The sequence below is a fragment of the Mauremys mutica genome, chromosome 7, assembly GCF_020497125.1.
Source record: "Mauremys mutica isolate MM-2020 ecotype Southern chromosome 7, ASM2049712v1, whole genome shotgun sequence".
NCBI classification, from domain to species: Eukaryota; Metazoa; Chordata; order Testudines; family Geoemydidae; genus Mauremys; species Mauremys mutica.
Genome location: NC_059078.1, coordinates 129,176,174 through 129,189,030, shown reverse-complemented (window position 1 = coordinate 129,189,030; position 12,857 = coordinate 129,176,174). Strand labels below are relative to the sequence as shown.

Below are 12,857 nucleotides of genomic sequence, written 5' to 3'. Positions count from 1 at the left end.
CCTGTGCTCCTCCTGCTGCGCCCAGGCTGCAGTGACAAACTGGAGCAGCAGCCGCCCTGCAGCTTGCTGAGAAACCAAGAGACTAACACACAGTTTGGGACCCGTGCCCAGAAGCAAGAATCCGGCAACTGGTGACTAGCCAGATGGCCCAGCCCCTGTGCAGAGGCGATAGGGCGGGCGAGGACAACCCAGATAGCTGTTCCAGGCTATGGGCCCCAACGTCACACTGGAGCCAGGTTTCTGCTTCAGCTTGCAACGCACGATGCAGAGCAGCAACCCCTGTGCCTCCTGTGTCCGCCGCCCTTGCTGCTGGACTAGGCCCAGTCCTCAGCAACTCCCCCCCTTGCCTCCCACACAATAGAATCACAAACAAGGGAAGTGTTTAAATACCCTTTATCGAGAGACAATTGCAACAACACACTATGAGCACCAGCAGGGAGCAGGGGAGTGTCCAGTTGTTTGGCTGGGCTTGGAGCAAAGCCCAGAGACTGACTCCAAGTCTTGCAGTGGGGGGTGGGGACAGCCCAGGGCTGCAGTCACCTTTCACCGGGGAGGAGCCAAATTTTGTCCGTGCATCCAGTCATTAGTATCAGGAAATTCTGTTCTATGCAGATTTTATACTGCCCTCATCAGTGAGGTGTCTGCATTAAAGCAGTGGGTCTAACGTGTCACGTGGGGTTCGCTTGTGCTCTCAGCCTCTCCCAAGGGCCTTCGTCTTTTTACATTGTCCTGACGCACCGTTTCTGCAGGGGAAGGCTGCTCTGAGCAGTGCGCCTGGCACTTGGAGCAGAAGACGGGGAGCTCTGCGATGGGCCAGATGGTTCGAGCCCTGGACTGGCCCCTGAGGCAGCTGGCTCCTGCCCAGCTTTGCCCTTGTGGTAGAGAGCTCCACTCTGCTAGAGGAGCAGTACTGTCAAACAGGGTCTTCAAGCTGGAGCTTTAGTTAATCTTTCAGCTATCCTGGGCCTATGCCACTGAGTGCCTTGAAAATAAGGACCAATAAGTAAAGTGAATGTAAAAATACCCCCACGTTCAGCCGAGCTACTCCCAGACTGCGTGTCGGGGCAAAGGTACCCTGGGTGTCGTTAGAGCTGCTGCCCACGTGCACATGGGATCTGGCCTGGGCACGTCTGCATTGAAGCTACCCCCACGTAGCGGGGTTTGGATTTGTCCTCTGGATATGGCAGCAGCAGGCCCCGAGCTGCTGCCTGCCGTGAGGTAAGTCCTAGCCTTGTCTAGCCCAGCCCCAAAGCCCCCTCTTCAAGGGACTCAGAGCCCAGCGCACTCTCTCCTTTAGTCCCAGGTGAAGAGGAGTGAAGTCCTGGGCAGGTCCTGCTGCTCGGAGCTGCCAGGCGCACTGAGGCAATGGAAAACAGGTTCTGGCACTACACCGTTTGTCCGTCCCAGTTTGCGGTGGGCCCTGCCCTAGGTTCTGCTCCAGTGTTGGGCAGGGTGCTCATCCTGTCAGCTCCAGCTCTCCTACAGCACTGTGGCTTGAGCACTCACGATACCGGCGTCCTTAGCCATGGTAGAGAAAAGGCCTTGCTGCTGGAGCAGCCGCTCAGGGCTGTCATACTCCACAATGCGCCCCGCCTGCAGCACCATCACCCTGCAAGCACAGAGAGGGGGAGGGACAGCTCAGTGGTTTGAGCACTGGCCTGCTAAACCCAGGGTTGTGAGTTCAAGCCTTGAGGGGGCCATTTAGGGAATGGGGATAAAAATCTGGCTGGGGATTGGTCCTGCTTTGAGCAGGGAGTTGGACTAGATACCTCCTGAGGTCCCTTCCAACCCTGATATTCTATGATTCTATGAGAACATTGGGTGCCACAGGACCAGCGCTGCTGTCATGCAGCTTTGCCTAGTACATACCCTTCCCAGTCCGAGGTTATCTACAGCTCCTTCCCCACCCCAGGCAGGACAGTAAATCACTCCCCTGGGCAGGGGCCTGGGCCTGCCTGTGTCTGCCTCTACTACCTGAAAGACGGGGGCAAAGGCATCTCTTACTGGCCCAACGGCTGAGTGAATGGGACAAGGTTTGGAGCTGCACAGAGATCAGGGCCTCGATGGCCTGTCCAAGATGGTGGGCTAGGCCACATCTGCACACCCACTTGGTGCAGGACACAAAGGTGCCCAGGCCCCATCCACACCACCTCTGGCGGTGGGGTCAGTCTGTCACCCTCCCCCACTTGTATATGTGTGTGTGTGTAGCCCCTGGAGCTGCCACCTGGAGCCTGGCCCCTTGCACACCTCCCTCAATGTGTTGGTGGCCCTGGTGGTGTGTACAGTGCCCCTGCTCCCCCATCCCCCACTAGCCATGATAGTGCAAACCTGCCTACAACACCCCCCCTCCCCCAAGTGCACAATGATGTGTATGGCAACTGCTCCTGGGGGTGGGGGTGTCCAGGATGGTGTGTACAGCACCTCTCCCCAGCCTACCCATGGTGGTGTGTATCGTGCCCATGTGTGTCTGTGTACACACAGACACCCATTGCTGTCTGCGATGGTGTGTATGGCACACACCCCTCCCCCCAGATTGGCCATGAGGGTGTGTATAGACTCTGCCCGCACCCACCTCGCATTGCTGTGCAGAATGGAGTGTACAGCAGCTGCTGGGGGGAGGGGGGCGTTCAGGGTGGTGGCTAAGTGCCCCCCCCCCCCCCCGGCTGCCTGGCTAACCATGATGGTATGTAAAGAACCCGCCTCCCCACCCCACCCCAAGTGCTGTGTGCAACAGTGTGTGCAGCAACTGCTGGGTGACCACTATGGTGTATACAGCCCCGCCCCCCCCCCGCAAACGCCCTGGCTAGCCATGATGGTGTGTATAGCACCCATGTGCGCGCACACACACACACACACACCCATTGCGTCTACAGCGCCCCTTTCCGGCCGGCCATGATGGTCTGTAGAGTGCCTACCCCCCCCCCCCATCACCAATTGCTGTGTGGAATGGTGTGCACAGCAACTGCTCCTGGTAGTGCAGGGGTGCAAGCGTGGACGAGTGTGTACGCACAGATGAGTGTGCATGCACAGACACACACCTGTTGCTGTCCATGATGGTGTGCAGGCGGTGGGCAATGGTGAGGACAGTGCAGTTGGCAAATTCACTCCGGATTGTTGTCTGGATTAAATGATCTGTTTCCAGATCCACAGCTGCTGTTGCCTCATCCAGTATGAGGATCTTGGATTTGCGGAGCAGGGCTCGGGCCAGGCACAGCAGCTGCCGCTGCCCAACGCTGGGGTGGGGAGAAAACACCAGCACTGATGCGGGGCAGCTTCAGAACATGCCCAGTGCTACCGCCGCCACTGAGGGCAAGCGAGTGACCTGGAGTAGCCCAGCGGCAGCATCACACCCTGCCTCTCCTGCCCCATCAGCCAAGCCCTGAGCCAGATTAGGATACAGGGCATGTGGCAGCCGGGCGCAGACACAAGGCTGCCTAGCCCAGCACCTGTCGCCGACAAGGGCAGCACTAGATGCTGCAGAGGAAGATGTAAGAATGCTGCTGTCAGCAGATGCTGGGACTTCTGACCCCTCCACCCCACCATTAGGTCCCAGCTGGACCGTGCTTAGTAAGAGATCAGCTTATGCCTTGAAGAATTAGGCTTCATCCTGTATCAAAATTTTTCTTAGCATTAACCACTCTAACACTGGAGCATCTTACTAGCCATATACATGTCCCGTTCCTTGCAGAAGTGTGAATTTATTGGCTTCAACAACTTCCTGTGGCAAGACATTCCACAAGCTAATTACACATGGGGGAGGGAAGCCGGGGGGGGCTTGACTGTCTCCTTGGTCTTGTTTTAGAAGACAGGGAACACAGACATTCCTCATTTAGCGCCTCAGTCATTTTTTTATATAGATTTAGCCCAATATGGCCATTCTTATGTGTCCCCCTCCCTTAGCTGGTTTCCATCGAAAGGACACAATGCCAAGCCTGTCACTCACTCGTCCTGTGAGCATTTTTCCAGGCCCTTGCGCACTCTCATTGCGCGTCTCTGAACACACCCACACATACGTCAGCACTACGCTGGGTGAGATGCGGTGACCAATCCTGCACGCGCTATTCAAACGCGGCCGCACCATTGATTTAGGAAACATTTGCGCTATTATTCACCATGCCATTCCTTAGGCAACCTCACACAGAATCACAGCCAAGCAGGACAGAGCAGCTGGGCCAGTCCCCTGCAGTGAGGCAGGCCTACGGCTTAGCTAGACCAGTGGGGCTCAACCAGTTTACATCTGTGGACCTTTAAGAAATTCCGGATGGCAGTGTGGACCTCTTTGGAAATCTATTGTCTGTAGACCTAGGCGAATTCTGGTCAGTCAGGTTTCAGAATGAGTCTTTTGCAGACCCCTTGACAAAGTCCACAGACCCCCCCGCCCCAGGGGTCCATGGAGCACAGGCTGAAAACCACTGATCTAGACCATGTCTGAGAGCTGTTTAATCTGCTCTTAACAAAACAAAACAAAAAAAAACCCTCCAATGACAGTGATTCCACAACCTCCATAAGTCATTTGTCCCAGTATTTAACTACTCTTACGGTCAGGAAGTTTTTTTCCCACTCTCCAACCTAAAATCTCCTTTGCAGCAGTTGAAGCCCACTGTTGCGTGTCCTGTCCTCAGTGGCTAAAGAGCCTGAGCTCCCCTCCTCTGCTTTATAAGACTGTTATCATGTCCCTCCTCGGTCTTCTCTTCTCCAGATTGAACCACCCCCCCCACCCCGCTTTTTTTTTTAATCTTGCCTCATAGGTCACGTTTTCTAGACCCTTCATAATTTTTGTTGCTCTCATTTGGACTTTCTTCCCTGAAGTGTGGTGCCAGACCTGGACACAATAAATCCAGTTGAGGCCTCATTACTGCAGAACAGAGGGAAAGAATTACTTCTCATGTCTTGCTCACAACACTCCTACTGACACAGCTTAGAATGAAGTTTGCTTTTTTTGCACAGTATTACACTGTTGATCCACTATGTTTGTGATCCACTATTTAGTTTGTGATTCACTGTGCCCCCCAGATCCTTTTCTGCAGCACTCCAACCTAGGCAGTCATTTCCCATTTTGTATTTATACATTTGATTGTTCCTTCCAACATGGAGTGCTTTGCATTTGTCCTTATTGAATTTCATCCTATTTACTTAAGTTAATTTCTCCAGTTTGTCCAAATCATTTTGAATTCTAATCCTGCCCACAAAGCGCTTGCAACCCCTCTCAGCGTGGTATTGTTCACAGACTTCGTAAGTGTACACTCTCTCTGCTAGTCTCCAAATCATTGAAGATACTCAACAGAACTGGACCTAGGACAGATCCCTGCAGAACCCACTCGTTACGCCCTTCTAGCTTGACACTGAACTATTTTGTAGCCTTTTTGGCCCACAGCTGCACTTTGAGATGAGCTTGCCGTTGAGCTGGCTACAGTGAGGTACAAGTGTCACTGATACAGTTAATTTACAACCCCATATGGTGCGAGTTGTTCAGTTTCTCCCCTCCCTCCACTGTGCGTTACTTGCATTGATCAACAGTGAATTTCATCTTCCATCATGTTGCCCATTCCTCTAGCTTGATCAGGTCCCTCTGAAGTTGTAGCTTTGTGTTAGCTACAAAATCGCGCCTCCCTGCTCAGCCTCTTTCCGGACCATTAATAAATGTATTGTACAACACGGGCCCACGTACGGCCCGCGGCGACCTTTAGCCAGAATGAAAAGTGACCATTTAAGCATATTCTTTGCTTTCTGTTTCTTGGCCTGTTTTTGATCCACGATGACACTTTGCCTCTCACCCCATGATGACTAGGTTTCACCCACATGAGCCTTGAATCCCCCCTCCCCCCCCAAAATCTGCACCCTTCCCCCTGGCCTTGCTGCCCCTTCCCCCTGGCCTTACCGCCCCCCCACCCTTCCCCCTGTGCCTTGCTGCCCCCACGTATCCCTCCCCTAGGCTTTGCTCCCACACACAAACACCTCCCTGTGCCTTTCCCCCTCCAAAAATGCACCATCCCCCCCTGCCTTGCTGCCCTCCCACCCTTCCCCCCGTGCCTTCCCCCCGCCCACACAAAAACACACCCTTCCCCCTGTGCCTTGCTCCCCCTTTCCTCTGGCTTTGCTGCCCCCCCACCCTTTCCCCTGGCCTTACCGCCCCCCAACCCTTCCCCCTGGCCTTACCGCCCCCCCCCCACCCTCACAGCGGGCCATGCAGTCCTACAGGGCTTAGTTCTGCTGGCTGGGCTGGGCTCCTGGAAGGCGGAGGGCACACACAGGCTGTGCTCTGCTCTCCCTGGGAGGGAGGCGGGCTGTGTCTCTGGAGCTGGGCAGGTGGTGATGACACCCAAGTTACCCACCTACCTCAAGTTCTCCCCTGCTTCGCTCACTTGGTGGGACAGTCTTTCAGGTAGGTCCAGCACGTATGTCTTCAGGTGGGCCAGCTCCAGGGCTTTCCAGATCTCCTCATCCGAGTACTGGTCAAACGGGTCCAGATTCATCCGTAATGTCCCGGAGAACAAGATCGGGTCCTGCAAGGACAGCACGGGGGTCTCTGCCAGCGCTAGGTCCAGGGCCCTGCCAGCCCCAGAGCCATGGGGTGCTTGTAAGCCCGTTAGTTAGACACAAGGGGGACACCCACTGCTTCTGAGTCTGCTCTGTTTGGCTAGAGCCAGCTCTGAGCTGTTTGTCCAGCCATACAAACTGGCTGCCCAGGGCTGGGCAACGCATTGCTGGCGGGGCAGGGTTAGTCTCCTACCACGGCTGCTTCACCAAGAGCTTGGCCATGCTGCAGCTCCAACAGCCACAGGCTGAGGGCAGGTCAGCAGCCTGGCGGAGCAGCAAATGCGCCAGCAAGTGGGTCTCCGCACGCTGGGTGACGGTTAGTGGCTGAGCCTAGGCTCCCAGCGACAGACCAGCAGGCTGATCCTGGGCCTGGGCTGAACCACATTAGGTACCATTTCCCACAGTGCCCAGGGCAGGGAGACGTGCGGGGGCATCTGAGCTTTTGCTTCCAGAGCTCAGGTGGTGCCCAGGACGGGCTGTGTCGCCTGCTGCAGCTGCTGTCGGCTCCCCTCCTTCCGCACCGAGGGGCTGGGGGCTCTGGCCTGGGCCCCTCCTGCTTACAGTGCCGCACTAGGCTTTGGCTGCCACACGGTAGCAGGTTGGGATAAGTTAATGAAAGAGACACCCAGGGCATGGAACTGGCTAGAGGGGCACAGTGCCCAGCCCACACGTGTGCCCTATGGCAAAATCCCTGGCCACCTGGTGCCAGAGACCAGGCACCTGCCTCTGCCCATGCAGCGCTCACCTGGGGGATGATGGTGAGGCTCTGGCGTAGGTCGTGGAGGCCGATGGTCGATATGTCCACCCCATCAATCACGATCTTCCCTCCTGCAGCCTCCAGGATCCGGAAGAGGCAGTTGGTGAGAGAGGATTTCCCAGCCCCTGTCCTGCCCACAACCCCGACCTGTGGAGACAGCACTCTGGGCAGTTAGACTGCTGGAGCTGAGACGGCCTGGGGGGTCCCCCTCGCTTTAGCCACAGTGGGCTGGTTTTGCTGTCTCTCCCTCTCACTGGCCCCCTGGTTAGGTCTGTGGCTCGTCTCTGGCTGGCTCCTCTCCTCAGTGTCTGTATGGCAGGGGGGTGCCCAGCCCTCGTGCTGCCCACACACACTCACACGCTGACTCCCTGCCGTAGCCCTCGCTCGCTCATTGCTTCATTCCCCAGGAGTCGCTTTCCTAGAATCTATCCCCGGGTGCTGCTGCCCCATCCCATTCCCACCTCGCTGTGCCTCCCTGCTCCTCACGGGCTGAGTTCTGGTAGCTCACGGCACTGCTGCCCAGCTTCCCTGCTCAGTGAGTGTCAAGCCTGGACAACGCCCCTTCCGGCTGGAGGCTGCCTGGCAAAGAACCTTCTTGGTGTGTAGGGTCAGCTCTGTTGACTCCAGTATCCGGTGGGTTCGGATCCCTGCGTTTGGCCAGGCAGATGGGATGAGACTGACAAACAGAGCACTGCCAGCCACCACACTGGACTTGGGAGCAGGCCTTGCTATTTCAACTCGAAGATGAGGGGAGACGGTTGGGAGAGACTCATGAAAGGGCCACGCCAGGCTTCCATACTCAAGGCAGAAAAACCAGCCAAGAAAAGCTATAGTAAGGACCAGCCAAACACTACAAGGTGAGCGGATGGAGCGCAGGGCGAAAGACAGTACAAATACGAGTGGAGTAGTGGTCAGGTAGATGTTACTGTTAATGAATCCGGCCAATCACGGTCGCTTCCAGTCCTACATCTCTGTGATTCTATGTGCTGTTTAGGAGGGACAGGCATAAAGGTAAAGGTGGTGGGGTAGCTGCGCTGTTATCTGATTAAAATATGACCCTACAGCTCATTATTGCAACCACTGTTATATAGTTGCAGCAAACCTTGTACAAAGGTGGTGAGTGAGGTGTCTATGGGCAGATTCTGATTGGCTGGTTATGATTATGCTCTCTGTATGCAAGTGTCATGTTTGTATTTGAAGTGATAAGTATTGGCGCTATACTTGGAGTTCAAATGTTTGCTCCCGGTGTGACACCCACAAGGTAGCACCCAGCACATCTTGGAGAGACTATTCAATGAGTGACCCATCAAAGGACACTTAACTCACAATGGCTCATGGGAGACGCCCATCTACACTTAATGGAATGTCGTGCTGTGTCTAGGCAAAATGCGTGGACATGGGACTTGTGCATGTGACTCCAAACTCCATCTTGTTGCTGTAATTTTCCACAGTAAGAACAATGGGATGCCCTTCACATGGCAAAAGCTATAAAAGGCCCTGGAAACACCTCCCTTTTGTCTTCAATCCTGCTTCTTATCTCTGGAAGAACTTTGCTACAAACTGAAGCTCTGAACAAAGATCTGAATGACCCATCCCAGCTGTGGGTGTGCTCCAGAGACTTGACTTAAGCCAGCAGTTTATTCCATTACTGCTACAAGCCTGGACCAAGAACTTTGTAATTACTGTATGTATTTGATTCTTTTAACCAATTTTAACTCTCATCTTTATTTCTGTCTTTTTATGAATAAAACTTTAGAGTTAGATAAGTGATCCAGGCAATTACAGACCTATTAGTCTGACCACAGTTATATGCAAGACTTTGGAACAAATTGTGAAGGAAAGAATAATTAAATTCATGGAGGTAAACAAAAAAGGGGATGTAATGCAATATGAGTTTACCAAAAGTATATTATGCCAGAGTAACCTGCTTTCCTTCTTTGATAAATGACTGATTTTTAGATAAAGGAAATCCAGTGGATCCAATATACTTGGACTTCAGTAAAACATTCAACACGGTACCTGTGGCATTCTGTGCCTCAAAGCAGCACCCTGGAACCCCCATATCCACCCTTGTCATATAATTATATTTCATAGAAACCATGCCATGTAAAATATCAGATGAACAGTCATGATCTGCTGAAATACATTGTTCTGTTAAACTATGTATATAATTGATATGTATGAAGTTATGAGATTTTGCTGTATGGTTGCTAGTGAAATATGTTGTAAGTCTGAGAGTCTCTTCTACAAGGGTGGTGAGCCCCGCCCAGGAGGGTGTTAAACAACCATTAATCAGCAGGGGCATTGTAATCAAGGGATTTACATCGCTATGACTCAGTTGCACAAGACTACACCTGGGATTGCTTAGCTCTGTGAGTCAGCAAAGCCCACCAGGACATGCCTGGGCTAGTGTCTTCCAAGCACATAGACGAAGGATATAAAATAGGGGACAATGGCATCATGTTTTTGCCTCCCCCACCCACACTGGAAGCAACAAGAACGCTGAGAAGACACAGACTTCAACTGAGGAGACTAGTCCCAGGCTTGAAAGGGGAAGCCTGTGTATTAGGAATTGTAACATCCAATGGGGTGAGAAAAAGCTTAATCCAAATACTGCCCAGTCGAATAAGGTTTAAGATTTAGACTGTGCGCTTACTTTTATTTTTTTTGGTAACTATCTCTGACCTTTTATGCCTACCACTGATAATCATTTAAAATCGATCTTTCTGTTGTTAATAAATCTGTTTTATATTTTACCTAAAACAGTGTGTTTTGGTTGAAGTGCTGGGGAAATCTCAGTTCAGTTTACAAAGGCTTGTGTATGTCTCTCCACACTGAGGGAGGGGCAGACTGGGTAATAACCTTACACTGGGCAGGCTTCTGACCAGGCAGGACAGAACAGCTCTGGAGTGCCAGGCTGGGGAGCTGAGGGGAATTGACTGGTGCCTTTCTCTGAGTGATTTGTGAGTGGATCAGGCAGCCGTCATGCAATCTAGCTGGGTGTGGGGCTGTTGTGTTGAGCGATAACAATGCCTGGAGGGGTTTGCCGCTTGTCCCTAGCAAAACATTGGAGAGGCAGCCCAAGCTGGAGAGTACAGTGGTACCCCAGCTCCAGGTTGTATCCCGGGGATCCCGTCACAGTACAACATGGGAAATTACTAATTAGAGAAGATGGGGATTAATACAGGAATTGCAAGGTGGATAAGGAACTGGCTAAAGGGGAGAAGGCAACGCGTTGTGCTGAAAGGTGAACTATCAGACTTGAGGGAGGTCACTAGTGGAGTTCTTCAAGGAACCAATCTTATTCTGTATTTTTATTAATATTAATGACTTTGGCACAAATAGGAGAAGTGTCCTTGAAGACAGGAGTGACAGATATGGGATGAAATTCAATAATACAAAAGCGTAAGCTCATGTACGTAGGGTCTAATAATAAGATTTTCTGCTATAAGTTGAGGGGCTCATCATTTGGAAGCGACAGAGGAGGAGAGAGACCTGAATGTGTGGGTTGATCACAGGATGACACGCTACCAATGTGATGCGGCTGCAAAAAAGGCAAAGTGATCGTCGGATGTATCAGGCAAGGCGTTTCCAGTGGGGGGAGAGAGAGGTGTTAATGCCACTGTACACTGCACTGGTAAGATCTCCTTTGGAATAGCAGGTAAAGTTGTGGCCACCCATGTTCAAGAAAGACTAATTCAAACAGGAACCGGTACAGAGAAGAGCTGCAGGGATGATCCAGGGAACAGAGGGACTATTTTATGAGAGCAGACTGAAAAAGCTTGGGTTTTTTAGCTTATTCAGGATGGAAATTAGAAGGTTTCTGTCCTGCAGAGGAGTGAGGCATTGGAATAAACTTCAAACAGGAGTTATGGGGGCAAACAACTGAATTAGTTTTGAGAAAGAACTGGGCACATTTAGGAGCATGATTGTATGACAGGGTTGCTTGTCATGGTTGTTGTGAAGAAGTAAAAAGGGATCTCACAAAACTGGGTGACTGAGCAACAAATGTGGATAAGTGCAAAGTAATGCACATTGGAAAACATAATCCCCACTATACTTACAACATGATGGGGTCTAAGTTAGCTGTTACTACTCGAGAAAGAGATCTTGGAGTCATTGTGGAGCGTCCAGCAGCAGTCAAAAACCTATTATCCCAATTAAGAAAGGGATGGCTAATGTCATATTGCCTCTATATAAATCCATGGTACGCGCACATCTTGAATACTGCATGCAGATGTGGTCACCCCCATCTCAAAAAAGATATATTGGAATTGGAAAAGGTTCAGAAAACAGTAACAAAAATGATCAGGGCATGATCAGGGCATGGAACAGCTTCCATATGAGGAGAGATTAAAAAGACTAGGATTGGTCATCCCTTTGAAGCATGTGGCACCGACCACTGTCAGAAGACAGGATACTGGGCTAGATGGGCCACAGGTCTGAACCAGTCTGGCCATTCTTATGTTCTTATGGTGGGGAGTAGGGCTTGGAAGCCCTGGGGGGGGTCCCTTTCAATTTATGTCTCATGTTTCTAAAGCTCATGCTTCAGGGCTTCATTCAGTCACCTGGAAGGGTCAGGAAGAAATTTTTCCTTTCCCTCAATGTATTCTGTGGGTTTTGTTCTGTGGGAGGGGGTGTCTCCTTGTTCTGAACCATCAGGGATGGCAATAGCTGGAGATGAGACACTGGATGTGAGGGGACAGGGTTCTGAGGTGGCACCAAGCATTCATTCGTTCACGTGCTGGACTGGCTGGTTCTAGCTCCCATGCTAAGGGTCTAACTGGTCACAATATGTGGGATTGGGAAGGAATTTCCCCTGGTCAGATGGGCAGTGACCTTTTGGTGTTTTTCACCTTCCTCTGCAGCATGTGGGTCACTTGCCAGGATGATCTTGGTACATCTCACTCAAATCCCTGCCACTGCAGGAGCCTCGGGCACTGGTGCCACTAAGTGTCTCCTCTCCTCTGCTGCGGCACATAATCTAGTCTCCTGAGAGCTGTTATAGTTTGGTCTAGTTTTGGTTGCTGTTTCGTGGTGGGTGCTGAGTGGGGCTGGTGGCCTGTGATACACAGAGGGTCAGATGAGATGATTTGGTGGTCCCTTCTGGCCTCAAACACTAGGACTCACTCCAAAATAAACTGTCTTCTGGCTCTGATATGAATCAATGAGGGTTTCAGTCCTGGAATCAAACCTCTGAGGGTCACCACACCCCCTCACTCCTCCCACCTCTCATCATCAGCTGACAGCAAAGAACCAGAGGGGTCTGTCGGGGAGGCTCCTCACCTTTTCAGTGCTCCCAATATCACAAGTGAGCCCATGAAGAACCAGCTCCAGCCCAGGTCGGTACCGGACCTGGTAGTCAGTAATCTGGATCTCGCCTTTGCTAGGCCAGCCGGGGGGTGGTCGCTGCTCTGTCACCCAGTGAGCCTGGGGATGTGGGGAGGAGTGTTAAAAGGATATCTGATAACTGGGGAACTATGGTGCAAAGCACTCTGGGTAGCAACATGCAAATGAAGTGAGATATACAGAGAAGCAGAGGTGCCCAGTTCTCACTGCTCCC

The 12,857-nt window shown here is 52.0% G+C and overlaps 1 protein-coding gene across 3 annotated transcripts in view; it reads right to left on the bottom strand.

The window, feature by feature from the left end:
• Positions 1-379: 379 nt before the first annotated feature.
• The window catches only part of ABCC2 (ATP binding cassette subfamily C member 2), a 56,448-nt gene continuing 43,970 nt past the window's right edge, over positions 380-12,857 (bottom strand). For 2 of the 3 annotated variants that reach the window (XM_045025775.1, XM_045025776.1), the window contains exons 28-32: positions 12,581-12,724; positions 7,283-7,441; positions 6,337-6,503; positions 3,039-3,233; positions 380-1,609 (exon numbers count right to left, since the gene is read on the bottom strand). In XM_045025775.1, coding sequence (XP_044881710.1) covers positions 1,480-1,609; positions 3,039-3,233; positions 6,337-6,503; positions 7,283-7,441; positions 12,581-12,724 — 795 coding nt within the window. In that variant the 3' untranslated portion in view covers positions 380-1,479. Of the gene's footprint in view, positions 1,610-3,038; positions 3,234-4,729; positions 4,856-6,336; positions 6,504-7,282; positions 7,442-12,580; positions 12,725-12,857 lie in introns of those variants that run through there. The other variant, XM_045025777.1, reaches the window with a different exon arrangement.